Source organism: Zonotrichia leucophrys, chromosome 17 (assembly GCF_028769735.1).
Source record: "Zonotrichia leucophrys gambelii isolate GWCS_2022_RI chromosome 17, RI_Zleu_2.0, whole genome shotgun sequence".
Classification (NCBI taxonomy): domain Eukaryota; kingdom Metazoa; phylum Chordata; class Aves; order Passeriformes; family Passerellidae; genus Zonotrichia; species Zonotrichia leucophrys.
Genome location: NC_088186.1, coordinates 5,072,264 through 5,087,816, shown reverse-complemented (window position 1 = coordinate 5,087,816; position 15,553 = coordinate 5,072,264). Strand labels below are relative to the sequence as shown.

Sequence of the window (15,553 nt, the reverse complement as noted above, 5' to 3'; positions counted from 1 at the left end):
TGGAATTCTAAAATTTAGTTGTTAAGACTTGAGATACTTTTATCAGAGTGTTAAGTCGCTCATGTGAGGACTGTGGATTAACTCAACTTTTTAAAAAGCTTTTGTTATATTCAAAAAGCTCGCAGCTCGAGGAATGAGCTTTTCCCTTTGCAAATGCAGCCACAGGGATCGGTGTGCTCTCCTCATTAGGATGCTGCCTGTGTCTGGAACAGCTGGGGAGCAACCCTGGCTGCTGTGCAATCAAAGACAAACCTCTCATTGACTTTTGTTGGGCTCAGATTTCACCCGTGTTGATCAAAACGCCGGGAGCAGCGAGCGAGGGTCCCACAATGCAGAGCCTGTTCCTGCCAGCACTGCCACAATTAGGAGCAGCAGGATATTTTTGCAAAACTTCCTTGGTATGCACGAGGGTTTACACAGCCCCAGAGCTCACCCAGCAGACAACAACAGCTTGTTAGAAGATGCATCTTATTTTTTTTTTCCCTGACCTTTTGAGAGAAGCAGGAGAAAAGATGTTGCTAAAAGCATCTAATGAAGGACAACACATTCCAGTGCTTTTGCTGAGGAGTTCCTGGGCAATTTTAAATTAAATAATTGCCTGAAACATGTAAATTCCCAGCATGACAACAGGGCTGCTTAGGCTCTGTCTAAACTGATCCTGTGAAACCTTTTAATAACACAGCCTTGTTTTTCTTAAACAAATAGGAGTTGATTACATGGTTAAACTAAAGACTTGTACATCTATAGGATGTTTGTATTAGAAATAATCATAAAAACAGCCTTAATTTATATGCATAGCATATGGTTCATTTGACAACATCCTTTTCAAGAATTGTCTAAAAATATATCTAAGGCAAGGGTGCTTTATTCTCTTCTATGCACATGTGAGATAATAAAACAAACTGACAAAATAGTTACCTTTGGCTTCTGTAACAAGTACTCCCAGCTCACACTGATAACAAATAAAAATACAGTACTTCATCCTCCAATTCAAACTCTTATCTCCATTTTTGTTACAAGTGATTTCTAAAATAATGGCTGGTGATTAAAGCACACCAGAGACGGAAATAAGAGAACACTATTTTTTCCTCAATTTTTTCAGCAATATTTGCAAAAATCCTTGTCAAATGTTTTTCTTTTTCTGGCTGCAAAGACAGGAAACAGTCTCCTCCAAAGAAATCTTTGTTTCCAAAAATAGCAATATGTTCTTGAGGTCTTATCTCTCTCAGTTGTAGAAAGAGGAGCATAAGACAGTTCTGTGAATGTTGACATGAAATTCATGACCATTTTAACACATATTCATCAGCTACTTAATACTGGGGCATAACACTGTTCTCCTTTGCAATATCCATAGGGACATTATTTTTAACATGTATTTATCAACTTGGTTGAGTCTGGGACAAGTTATAGAAATATCTGTATTTAATTTGATGGAAGTATCTGCTCCTGGAGTGGTGTACTCCAAAGAAATTCCATTTAACAAGCACTATGGAGCAAAGCTTCAAATTCCAGATCAGCTGCACCTGAGAACCTGAAGCAGCTGCCCCTGTTGTCACTGAGCTGTAACAGCAGAATGATGGATGGGGTTTGGAGCAACCTGGACCAGTGGAAGGTGTCCCTGCTCTGGGCAGGGAGATGGAATGAGATCATCCTTCAGGTTCCTTCCAAACCAAACCATTCTGTGACTCGCTGGTGATTGGCACAAACCTAAGAGACACTGGCAGTAATATTTATGGTAACTTGTCATTTTCATGCTACATGTGACAGATAAAGTCCTTTCATTGGGAATTGGAGCTCAGAACTTCTTCTCAGGCACAGAGACAGTCCTGCAGCTCCATGGCAGCAGAGCTAAGGATCCTCAGGATCTCTGCTGCTCTGGCCAGCTCCTGGAGAGGTCCTGCTCAACCATCTGCCCTCAGGGCAGCAAGGCCAGCAGGCCCTGGAAGCAGTGAGCACACAGGTGTGACAGGCTGTTTGAAGATCATGTACCCTCCTCCAACCCAGCCCTAGGGACTAATCTTGTCCTTAAAAGCTCACCAGTGCCCAAGTGCTCCTCAAAAGCAAACCTAGGGCTTTTCAAATGCAGATTCATCATTACTACTAAAACTATGGTGTGAAAAGTTGTTTGTGCTTTTATATCCTTCAATGAAATTAGAGGAACATGCTGCTCCAGCTTCCATCTTTTCTCATCCCCAGCATTGTCACCAAGCTCTCCTTCCACTGATCCACAGTTAAAAGATAAAATTTCAAATGGTCTGCGACATTCCTGTCAACAAAAACTAGAAGATGTACAAGCCAATGCCTCAACATGCAAGGAAATAATTTTAGCTGTTTCCACAGACCCCTCATGCACACATTCACCTACACTGAAGTACCAAGACCTGCATCAGAAATATAAAATATTAAATGTCAGCAAAAATGCCAGCTGAACATGCCCACATGTACCACAGGCTTGGATGAACACCACTCTCCACAATTAACATATGCACCACTCATCTGGCTTTATTGTTGCTCTTTCTTTTCAGGCCAATCTCTGTGGCTGTACAGGCAGAAGACAAAGGGAAAAATCATCCATGGCCAGGGCTCACCCCCTTAGCCTCAGGCATCTCTCAGTCATGCACTGAGCAGGAAATGTTACTGCTCATAGGAGGCATCTCTCATCTTGTCCCTCTAAAGGCTCTTGCTGTGCAGAGCAGCATTCAGGCTAATTCACAGAAAATGGAACTCCATTTGTTAGTAAACAGATTTTGTTTTCCCAATCTGATTCCTTCATGTGGTAAACAGAAGGCAATTTATTTATTTGGGCTATCATTTCATAGTTCACTGTACCCATTCAAAACTGGGAAGAGCAGGATATGAAGTTCAGTGGTCTCAGCTTTGAATCCTGCTAATTCCAAAGGTCACATTATACCTTTCAGTGGGGTGGGATATTAGCATTAGTTTCCCACACAAAAATGCTTTGTAAACTTCCATAATAAGCACTTGCTTTTTCCCTTCACAGCACAATTCCATGATAACACACCAATATTCAACACAGCTTCATTGTATTTATAATCCATTATTTGGTGAAAACAAACAGTCCATAAGAACACAGAATTTATTGTGATCTTTCCTAAATATATTTCTGCATTCTTAATTTTTTCTTTAATAATTACCATGTAACACTATACTGGTACAATTTAACTTAACCAAATACAGCAGAAATACCTCACAAGAAAGAGGATGAACATTTAGAGTAGGACTGTTGTGCAGTGCATTTATTAAGCACAACAAATTCCCATAAATACCTTTATATTTAGATTAAAATTAAGACCTTAATTCACAGGGCAATGAGCTGGAAGTGAGTTGGTTGGAAGACAAGAGTTGGGGAAAGCTGGTTTGAATTGCATCAGTCTGAAGTTTGGCAAATCACTTCCTTTCACTGTCACTCTTTTCCTTTCCCCACCCCTCACTTGGCCATTGGTTTGTGACTTCTGGAAGGCAGCAAAGTCTCTCTGTGCCCCTGCAGCACAAAGCACAGCTGTGCTCCAAACACACACAGAGCTTGAGGCACATCCCAAATGCAACATGGGAAAATCCACTGTGCCCCTGGCAGGGCTGTGTGCTGCCACCCTGCCTCATGCCTGCTCCACGCTGGAGAAATCCTCTGGAAAAACCACAGGAGTATTTGCAGAACAGGGCACTATTCAGAATCAGTGAACGTGACAGAATTCCTCCAATTATTTACTTTTCATCAACACCTGAGAACCTACAAGAAACAGAAAGTCCTCTGAGAGGCACCCCCTGGATGAATGCACACAAGGAGGGTCCATCAGAAAGAACCAGACCTGTTTTGCCCCCATGGTACCCATAAGGATTCATTCATTCCCTGTTCCCCTTCTATCCCCACACAAAATGGAATGTATTGACATCAGGTAAATTCTCTCCCAACCACAGAATCCCAGTGCTGCACCAGCTCAGGCTGCAGCAAAGCCCTTGGCTTCTACCTGACTTTCATGCTTGATTGTATGGAGCCAGAGCAGCCCCAAGGGGAGGTGGAGGCAGAGGTGAGAGCAGCAGCAGTAATCAGAGGGATAGTTCATGACTCCCAAATACATTTTTAGCAAAGCTGCCATGAGCAGTGGCTACACAGAGCAGCTGCTGCCAGAGGAGGCTGAGAGTCAGACCTAGTTTGTGACCAGAGATCTAAATCAGAATGGCCCCAGGAAATAATTCTTGAATTTCTATCCAAATTACAGAATTGGATGGATTCCTCAGCCATAGCTGGATGTATAAATCAACTAGGTCCTGTAAAGTGTTAAGGGAAAAAAATAAGCCAACAAACAGAAATTCTCAATGGTTGGCTCAGTACATTTCCAACCTAGAAGTGTATTACACATCAGTGCTTGTGAAGTAAAGTCCAAACACTACCTTAAGATGACAGGATCACCTCCTTTTCTTTTGTCAAAGATGGACAAGATTAAGAGCCAATTTTGTAATACTGCAAGTCACAGAATCACAAGGTTGGATGAGACCTTCGAGATCATGGAGGTCAAACTTGACACCTTTGAGAGCCAGCCCAAAGTCAGGCCTTGGTGACATTGGGGTGACATGAAGCATGACTGCAGAAGCAAGTGGTTCAGGACTGAACTACTCAGAGGTGATTCCCACCTCATTTGTGTGACTTGATGACATCTTCCAACAGCAATTCAGTCACAGGCATCTAACCTCAACAGCCTCAAGGGGAATATGGATGGGACATGCCCTTCACACAACACAGAACTGAAATTTGAGCTGTTAACCAGCTAACAAGGACCCTGAGGAAGAGAATGTCTCCTGAGAGAGCATGGACACAGTAAGATCAAGAGAGTACAAGGAGAAGTTCAAGTGAGGAACTGCACTATAAAGAGTTTCACTTCACTGGGCAGCTGGGAAGAACTGAAACAACATAAGGAGTTCTCCCTCTCACTGTGTGAAAAGCAGGCAGGGTGTGTACCTGACTTAGTGATTGTGAGGGCAAAACAACTCACTGGGTACAGTGACAGCACTGAGAGTGATCCTGTGGAAGAGGAATGTGTAAAATGATGAAGTGTAAAATGATAAATATCTTTAGGAGTAAAGGTAAATCAATGACTTCAAGTTTCAAACAAGGAGCTTTTGCCTGATTTTTTGTAACCACTTTCTAAAGGTCAAAAGCCATCATGCAACAAAGGACAGGATCTGAAAAAATGTAAAGGTAACCCAGAATTCTCCCAAGTTCTAAATCAGATCACAGGAAGAAGGAGGTATCTCTCTTTTGAACAACAGCACTGACCTTGCACATCATCCCACCCGTCCAACCTGTACACTTGTCCTGCCTGGTTTTGATCAGTTGCTTCTTTCCTTATTTTACCACTAGCAAGCATCTTTTATAGAAAAAAAATTACATAGGCAGCCATCAAGCACACCTTTCAGAGAGCCAAAAAACCCAACATATGTACAATTTGCATGCCAGATGAATTTTACCCAGCATAAAACCAATGCAAGGCATGACACAGTCTCAGTTCTGCACCACTTCCAGGCCAAGCAAAACCCAAGAAATGATTTATTACTGTGTGACCCCAATCATCTGCTGGTGTAATTCCACTGGAATCAATAGAGCTAAATGAGCATGAAAGCAGAGCAGAGCAAGCAGGCACCAGCCCCCATGTGCTCAAAGATCATCAGCCACACTCAGTGCTCACAGCTCCAGCAAACACTCCTGGGCATCAAAGAGGTCTCCTTTGGAAACAGAAGCTGTATTTAGAGAGATTTGAAAAAATTCTTCCCTGTGAGGGTGCTGAGGCCCCAGAGAAGCTGGGGCTGCCCCATCCCTGCAAGTGTTCAAGGTCAGGGTTTGGTGCAGGCTGGTCCAGTTATCCCTGCCCATGGCAGGGGAGAATGGGATGAGCCCTCAGGCCCCTTCCAACCCCATTCTGATTTGTCTGACCCCTTTCTGCTGGACTTGAGCTCATCTTTCACACATTTATAGTTACGACACCTCTGTGTATAATGTCCTTCTTCCAAGTAGAAAAGTAAAACCAAAAGAGTAACATTGCTTATCTACCACAGCCATGCTGAAATCACTGGAAATTTTACCAATTTACAGGTATTTGGACACCTGAATGACTTAATTCAAGACTCAGTGGAGAAGAATGTGGGTCTCCCAACTCCTACACATGGACCCAGCCCCAGGAGTGGCTCATCCAAATGATTCCTTGGACCTGGAGCACAGCAGCTGATGGCAGAACAAACAGTGAGCACGAGAACTCTGCCAACAAAATTTCTGGAAATACCAAGTCATTCATTAATTGATATCATAAAAGGTTTTGCCTAAGCTGCAGTTCTCTGTAATATTTACACAACATCCACCCTCCCCTCCTGCAGATCTCAGCAGGATCAATGCTGTTACAGGATGAAGTGAGAGGCTGTGCATGAAAAATGCCTGAGGGTGGGAACAGTTTCCTTTTCAACACAGTTTTCTCCTGAATGAGAAATCTACAGGAACCAGACAAGGATTCCTAATTCCTATAAGCTTGATTTATGTTGCAAGAACAAAACAACTCTGACTGACAACTGTTTTCTGTTAAAGGCCAGTAATTATCAGCAACAGCAGGTAAATACACTCACTTGCTTTTTGCTGTTCCCCTGTTCTTATCACTAGGCCAATATTAAACTAATTTTCCTGTCATTCACCCCTTACTTATATGAGCCATAATTACTAGAAAAGTTTACAAACAAAACAAAAACCCAATAGTTACTGCTCAAATTCTTTATAAGAAATATTGCAAGCCCACTTCCATAGTACTTAGAACATCTAGATATTCCAATCAACTTATATACCCATGTAATTGAAAAAACAGGCAAAAAACAAGAGCTGACAGACAAATGCCACACTAGAATGCTGCTTTTTTCCCCTTTTTGCATAGATCCATGCTGGATATAAGGTCACAGAGGGGCTGAGAAAACATTCCCATCACAGTTATATGTAAAACATCCTTCCATGCTGAAGATTACACACCATTCTGCAGATTAAAGCTATGTCTATATATTCTTTTCCTCTGCTGACAGAATTATCATTCTAATGCTATACTTAGAAAAAGGTGGTGATTTCCAGGGCTCTGCTCCCACACAGCACCTCAACACATGCTTAGTGTTTAGTGGGACTATTTATAAATGCATAAGTTCTGCAGGAGTATTTTTGCACTTTCTAAAATAGACCAACAGCTTGGAAATGAAATGTAATGCTCTGATGCTCCCTTTGCACTTTGCTTAGTCATTTTATACCTGTTCTGTGAGTATTTGTAGTGCTTAGAATCCTTCTTCTATGCTCACACATCCAGGACATAAAAGGATTCAAGGCAAGGAAGGAAATCACAACTCAACTCTCCATTTTACAGAGCTGGTGATGTGCAAATTAATCAGCTTTGAACATTCACTGCAGCAGGCACACAGGTCCCTAAAGTACCAGCTGCAATAGAGCACTAACATAAATCTATTAATTCTACCAGTCTTGAAGGACAACAGGTTGAAAACCACATTTCTTATCTTCACCAAACAAGACAAACCCCCTATTTATTATTAAAATATTTTTTAAAGAGTCTCCTCTGCCAGATCTGGCTGAGAAGCACAAAAAATGTGAATCAAAATCCAAATAATTCTCTCAATCAGCCACAGCACTGCAGTTCCTCTGTTTATTTCAGGCTTTGCACAGTGCTGCTGGACTCTGCCCCAAGCAAGCTTTTGGCTAGCAGAGCCTTAAGCACAGATGGGTCTCTGACCTTATTTAGGAGGGATTCTCCTGCAGGCATTCCTGTCTGATTTTATAACATTTGATTCAAACGGTTCAGCGGCTTGGCCAGGGCACATAACCCAATTCTTTAATGCTTGGTTCATTAGCACAGCTCATGTTTATTAACTACAAATAAATCTCACTTAACATTGAACTCCACTACCACTAATTAGCTGTCTTTAATAGCAATTCCTAGTGAATAATAAATAAAGAAGGGTGGGTTACCGATTTCCTCTCCTGTTTCAGCTCCTGCACGTAGCGCGTTAACTCGGCAGTGATCAGAGAGGTCATGTTCTCTGAGATCACCTCATGCTGCCCAGCATAGTCATTCATCTCATTTAAAGTGGCTAGGAAGGCTCTAGTTGATGTGTACCTGCAAAGGACAGAAATGCATTTTTAGGCTCTTTATTTTCTGACACACACACTGCAAAGGGAGCTGGGATCCTCCTTAAGCACTTAGCATTGCAGTGAATTAGCACAGATTCACTGAAGGAATTGCTCCAAAGGAAGCCTGTCCCACACACTGACAGTTCTCTGATAAGTCTATCTCAATTTAGACAGTTTGACACTGGCTCTTAAAATATCACCACTTTAGAGTGCCAGGTTCTTTATCAGCACAGCTCTGGGGCTTCAGTTTTCTAATCTCTACTCACCAAACATTTCTAGTTGTACTCTCTCAATTCCTACAATTCAGTGCACAGAGTCATCAGTATATCCTACCTGGAAAAATCCTGTCTAAGCAAGCAAAATTTTGGCCAGCATAGCCTAGAAAAGAAAGTTTTTCATAGTGTAAATTTGATTTAAATCAGATATAGTTTATAAAGTTTTTAAATAAATAAGTTTACTAACCAGCTGTTCATTGTCAACCCATATTTTTTTAGTACCTTCCATCACAAGGTTTATATTTTCATATCAAATAATCTCCCATACAGCATTCCATGTATTATTGAAAGGAAGAAACATCTGTGCACACAAATTTTGAAGCAGCAGATTATGTCACTGGTATATTCAGCCCAGTGCCAACAGAGCTGCATTTAAATACCCCAGCTGGCTGTGCTGGGCAGCTGGAAGCCAGCAGCAAGACACTACTACATATTAGAAAAACTATTGTTGTTGTTATTTTTTATTCTAATTCTAAAATAGTAGTGGCCTGCACTGGTATCATCACCTAAAGGTGAAAAATCAAAGCAAAGATGGAGATATTTAAAGGAAATAGAATAGAGTGGTACAGGTAGGGATGAAAAAGGCATCAGATGAAAATAAAAACAGGAGAAACTAAAAAGGGGACTAAAAGGAACTAAAAACATTACAAGCAGAAATATTCACAGTCAAGATGTGAAATGAGAGAAATCCCTGTAACAAAAAAATCCCAAGGTATAAAAGGCACAGAACTAGAGACTGACAATGAGCTTGAAAAAGCTGATTTTCAGCCAGGTTGTCTCCAAGCAGCATCTGAGGCACCCAAAGGTCACATGACAAATCCCCAGACATTGTTTTGAGACATGAAGTAACCACACTGAGGTGAACACTGCATTTATAAAGGGCAAAGGATGCTCAGGATCTTCTGTGCCACATCACATAGAATCATTCAACTCCAATATCCTTTTCCAGCAATGAAGGATGTGCCAAAACCCATTGTAGTAAACTCAAAATACCCATTTATGGTGGAGCTATCCAAAGGCAGATTTATTCCTAATCTTGGGTAGAGACCAGAACAGCCACTGTGCTGGTAACATAATCTTCCTTGTGTAAATATCAATATCTCAGGAAACAATGGCATAAATAACTGATTCCCAAACAATGCTCCTAAAAATAAATTAAAAAACAAGCAAAGAGCCTGTTATCTCTGTTACACAAGCCACTGGAGTAACTGTATAGAGCAGCTTGGGGGGCTGACCCAAAAAATCTGTATTAATATAATCATGCAATTGGAGCCATATCCAAACTCTTTTGAAACATGTCAAATTTCAAGGTCAGGGGTTTGAGGCTGCTGCTGGGCTCTCCAGAGGCAGAGCAGCCTCCTGGAGCACCAGGCTGAGGGTCAGCCCCTGCCATGCCTTCCTTCAGAGCTGCATTACAAAACCCTGATGTTTACAAACTCAGAGGTCACAGTGCTCCAAGGGGAAAGGTTCTCCCTCTGATTTAGAGCCTGGTGGGAAGCTCATCTTCTAGAAAATTCTCCTTAAAACATATCTTCATTCTCCTCAAGGGCAGGAGTGCTCTTAGGGACCTGTGGTGTCTCATCTCCTGGACCTTGTTGCTCTGCCTGTGAGCACAGCATCAATCCCCTGCCATGGGGACAGGTCTGTGCAGGTGAATCACAAGCAGACAGGTGAGGCTGTGCCCATCCTTCAACAGCAGCCAGCCCCAGGACACTGGGAGTACAACCCTCATCCTCCACCCTGCTCTGCAGGAGCCACTGTGCTGTTTGAACATTACTCCTTTTGTAAGTTACTAATCTGTGTTGTCAGCCTGTTTGAGTCATTTAATACTTACACAGAGTGCTTGAGTTTCATGCTAAAATTAACAACTGCCTCTGCTCCTGCTGAAAGCAGATATGAATTTGGTTGTTCACTTCAGAGAAGCAGGATCAGTCTGGCTTGAAGGTTTTAAGGCACATTAAAAAACAAATGAAACCAAAACTCCAACCCAGGCATCCAGAAACTGCAACATAAGGGAACTGAGTAGTTACAGGGCAAATCCACTCCTTAGTATCTACCCCACAAGCCTGTGATGTCTATATTCTTACACTTGACATTAAAACCTTGGGTTTACAAGCCAAATCCTAGGTGATGACCCAAACTTTGCCATTCCTCCATCAATGTGTGCTCACCCAGCAGGGAATGGTGAACATACCTGTATTCTTCCTCCTCTTTGGAGTTCTTCTTGGGTTGGTATTTCTTTGAAAGATTCCTAAAATTAAAAATACAGAGATATAAAATAAAATTTTAAAATATCCTTTGAAGCTCACTGATGGATGTTGAGCTGCACACACATTCTGTGAGGCTGCAGTTTTTATCTGCAGTGAGCAGACACCTCTCCTGGAGCATGACTATAATCAGGCTTTGATTGTGCTGTACTAACACTCTAAGAATGGGCTGCACTCTGCTCCAGTCTCTAACTACAGCAAAGTAGCAGATTGTGAGCCCAAGAAGTTGCTAAATTAAGGTCATGAAGCTGATACACCTGGGTTCTGGTTCTGCTGATGCACAGATCTCCTTCACCTGATTTAGAGGAGAGGTTCTTTTAGGGCAGGAGTCATCCCAGGAAAGGGAGATCTGAAGCAGCAGATGACACTCTTGGCCAGGCAGGTTTGCCTGCCTTTAGCAGGATGATTAGAAGGCAAAAAAAAAACCCTTCACAAAGCTGTGGGAAGCTGCACTGAGATAGTAAGAGGAGGTTCATTTTGTGATTATCAACTAATGCTGGGGGAAGTGTGACATTTGATTATCCTAATTAGCACAGATGATTGCATCTCATTATCCCCCAGCCAACTACTGATTTAATTTTAAAACACCAATATGCTCTTGGAGTGATTGTATCTTAAATAAGAAACCTGAAGCTTGCTGTGAGCACATCTGACAGTGATTGTATGGTTTCCATTGCCTCACAAGCCTCTCAAATGCAAATGCAGGGGTTTGGGAAGGTGTGCTGCCCACCTGGCCCTGAGTGCCCCTTGCTGGTATCAGCACCAGGATGCACATTGCACTGCAGCACAGCACAGAGCTGAGCAGTTTGAAGGGCTTTTCAGTGCTCCTGTGTCCTGAACTGAGCCCCATGACTCTGTTCTCTCTGGCAGCCTCTCACCCTGCTGGGAAAGGGAAGCCATTTGGTTTAGTTTTACAAGGTTGTTTCAGTGATGAAGAGCAGCACACAGGGAGTATTGATGGAAGCACTGTCCGAAGGAGGACTGAGTTTTATCAACTTATCCATGCCAAACTCTTTGGAGAAGTCCCAGAAAGCAAGTTGTAATGAAAATGCTTTTTCAGAGGTGTAACCCATTCCCTGCTGATGCTGGTTTTACTGCTGACTTGGGGACAGCAGGGGCCTCCCATCTCACATTTCTTATTCCTTTTGTTCTCCTTGAGGAATTAAGGAGCATCTGCCCCAACAGAGGAGTAGCCAGAACGCTGGCAGATTTGCACAGGCAAACATGTGTTCCTCAAAATTTAACTATCTTGACTGGAAGGGATCCAAATGAGTATCTCCCTCTCAGTCTGTGCCTTCTCTCCAAGAATATGCTCTGAAAAAATTAACTTCTCTAGTTCTGCAGCTTCCACCAAACACCAGAATGGGAAGGGTTCTGCAAACTGTTCTGCATGATGAAAATAAATTTTACAGCACCCTTTGGATGCCATGGGAATGCCTCCTTCCATGCACCAGTTTGAAGGGAAAAGGAAAAACCACAAGAATAAAAGCACAGAAGGCTACAGTAATAAGGCATTTTCACACAGTCAAAACTCCATCTCCCTGCACTGTCACGCTGCCCAATTAATTCTGACACACACAGCAACTGGCTTCCTGTGAATCTTTAAAGGTGCAGAAATGCTACAGAGCTGAGGGGAAAAAAAACCCACAGTCTGCTTTCACAGACAAAAACCACTTACCAAGGATTAGCATCTGGGTTAAACACTTCATTATCTTCTGTGCAATTTACACAACACACAAATTGAGTCTATTTATTGAAGTTCTCTAATTATTTTTTGCTGTTTTCTAAAATCAGACGTAAGTTTTACCAGGTACACAAAATCCCCACAATTGCCAGTGAATGCAGAAATCCTGGTGCAGTGGCACCCCCAGCACTGCCCAGGAAGCAGTGACAGTGACACCTTCAGAGCTAACAATGATTACAGAGGGAGCTAACACATAAAACCAGCTCTGGAAAGATTCTCTGCTACTCTGAGCACCCATCTCCAGGAGTGTTTCTATTTGCCTTTCACTCTGCATCATTTTTTCTGCCTTTCCAGCTTGTTTCTCTGCTCCCATATTTCAACTTGGGTGACAAATGTGAGAGAAAGATGTCAGACATCAGGGGTTCTGATTCTCAGATTATCCTGACACCTGAAGCATTTTTTCCAACACATTTTCCTTGAGGCCATCTATCCATCATCACATTAGGCAAGGGTTTTGACACCCTTTGTGATGCTCTGAGTGCATGTGCTGCAAGGGAGTGACAAGGACACAGCACCTCAGCACTGGGAGCACAGCATCCAGCACATCAGGGTCCCATGGAAGTTAAAATACCTAAAATAAGCATTCTACCAGAGTTCCTACATTCCAGCCTAGCTTAATGATTCAATAAATACAATGCAAAACAATTAAGAAAATAACAAAGTCAGATTTGGACTCTCAAACCAGGCTAATTGTAAATGGTATGTAAGTCTAACCAAAAATATTAAATATACATCTGCAGAATTATAAAGAAGAAGAAAATAAATGTTTCTAAACAGAAGAAAATTTAACTTCAACAGATGACCAGGCTGAGATGTAGATAGTTAGAGAGGAGCAATAGCTAGTTAGGTAACCCAGGGATGGAACAGAAAATACAAGTTGTGCAGAAGGAAATAAATTTCAGCAGCTTTACTTACACTACAAACAAAACTGAGTTACATCCACAGGAGTACCTGGAGTTAACCTGTCTCTTTTTAATAACATTTTCTGCATGTTATGACATGCAGTGATGTGATGCAGCCCTTTTACACCAAATTGATGTGGTACAAAAAAGGTTTGCACCAGGCTTAAGGACACTTATTAAATAAAAGCAGATGCATGATTTATTTTTCTTTTTTAATGTCCAGCACTGTTTTACCTCAACACTTGACAAGTCTACATTTTTTGTTTTTTTCTTTTGTACTTCTAACTTCTTAGATGTCTGCAAGCAACCCTGTGTTTAAGAGCTCCTTGGGGACAGATGTATTTGTCCTCAAACCATAAAAATACAGAGAGGCAGGAAACAAATAGACCATGGTTTCTTGGGAAGTCTACAACAGAATAAGAAATAAAGCTCAGCAATTCATAGTTTCTACATGGTCACAGGTAAAACAACCTTTCACTTTCATTTATATGTTGTTTGGCTGTTTATTTTAATAATTAAGCTCTTTACAGCTGGAATTTGTCATCCTGAATACCCCAGTGAGTCCAGTGCAGGATTGTTGCTAGGACAGGCCAGCTCACCCAGATACTCTGCTGGGCTTTCCCAGCCCAGTCACACTCTCTTTGTTCCAGCTCATTTTGCCTCTGTAATTCACCCTCTGCTCCTCTCCATAGGATGTGAGCAATTTGTTCCTGCACGAGTCATTTTCTATTTCCTGCTTGTCTGAGGCAGAAACCCTGGGGAAGCCTCCTGGCATTCCCCTGGGAGAGCACACAACCATCAGGGCAGGGATTTATCTACAACCAGCTCCTCATGAATCACAGGCCACTGTGCATCTCCAGTCCACTCAAACACAAGGAAATTCTGGGTGATTTTTTTTTTTTTTAAATTAACACTGTGTTAAATACACAGATCAACTGAAACGTCAGATCCCATCTCTTTAAAAGCCAATAATAATGGAAAGAGTTCTCAAGATTTATTATCACCATGCAAATAAAAGATCAGTTTACTGGGGGAATTAGGAATAATTATTCCTGCTCTCCCCACTCCCAGTTAAAACCAGCACCTCCAGTTTAGCACTGGGCACTAGGGCTGCCAACAATGTTGTTGAGCAGGACCCCCTGAGTGCTTTACTCCCTTCTCACCCCTGATCAATTCTCAGTTTTTTCTACCTCACTGGGAAAAGCAAGGTGATATCCACTCCTGTGGGAGGGTTCTTAGCACCTCTTCCCCAGGACCTGACCTCAAGGAAGATTCTTTCTGTGTCTGGTTCACACATTCTCATCTCTGACTACAATCAAGCCAGACATGGACATGTAGAAAGTACCCAGCAGCAATTATTTGAGATTAATTCACAAAAATCTCAGCTCTGAGAGCCAGAGATCAGGAGACATCTCAAAAGATCATAAAACTATAATTCAAATCTCAGGCTGTAACCTTCTTAACTACATAGGAAAAATTACCAAGGGTTGGGGCTGACTTTCTGACCTGTAATTCCTCCCCACGCACATTCAAAAAAGGCCTGTCTTAGTAAAAGGAAATCTAAACTTCTCCTAACAAATGATCATTATTCCATTGAATTCTTAAACCCTTCAGCATTTTTGCACAGCAGCCCCAATTTCATGGAAAACATGACAGTGCTGTGCTCAAAGCCTGAGCCATTAATCATGCACAAACTGTGAGTAAGCCCTAGTGTGCAGCTCAGCCACCTCAATACCCTCTCTTTTTGCAAAACATATGATTACCAGCAGATATAATACAACAGGATCTTAAATTAGCTTTTACTTTCCAATCTCTAAATTAAAGCTATTTTCTAAAACCATTATTATAAACAAAATCACTACTGACACAGCAAACTTTGAGTTTATTACAGGCTCTGAAAAGATGCAACTCAAAGTCCAGAATTTTACATATCAACTTACCTAAGCTGCTTTGCATAGCTGAGTTCAATCTCTGTTCTTTCTTTTACAAACTTGATGTACTTTTCCAGAACATCAATACCCCACTGAGTGTGTTTTTCTAAGTTGTCAAACTGGTCCTGCAACAAATAAAAAAAATAGTTTAGTCTCATTGAACACAGAGACAAAATTAATTTACAAAGGGAGTATCACCATACAGAAAGAGTTGTTAATATTTTCCATTACCACTTAGATACTTTTATAGTGAGACAG

General features: G+C 41.7%; 1 protein-coding gene across 11 annotated transcripts in view; it reads right to left on the bottom strand.

The window, feature by feature from the left end:
* The window catches only part of FNBP1 (formin binding protein 1), an 89,744-nt gene that overhangs the window by 45,172 nt on the left and 29,019 nt on the right, over window positions 1-15,553 (bottom strand). For all 11 annotated transcript variants that reach the window (XM_064728093.1, XM_064728094.1, XM_064728095.1 and 8 more), the window contains exons 2-4: window positions 15,305-15,420; window positions 10,646-10,702; window positions 8,015-8,162 (exon numbers count right to left, since the gene is read on the bottom strand). In XM_064728093.1, the coding sequence (XP_064584163.1) occupies window positions 8,015-8,162; window positions 10,646-10,702; window positions 15,305-15,420 (321 nt within the window). The remainder of the gene's footprint in view (window positions 1-8,014; window positions 8,163-10,645; window positions 10,703-15,304; window positions 15,421-15,553) is intronic.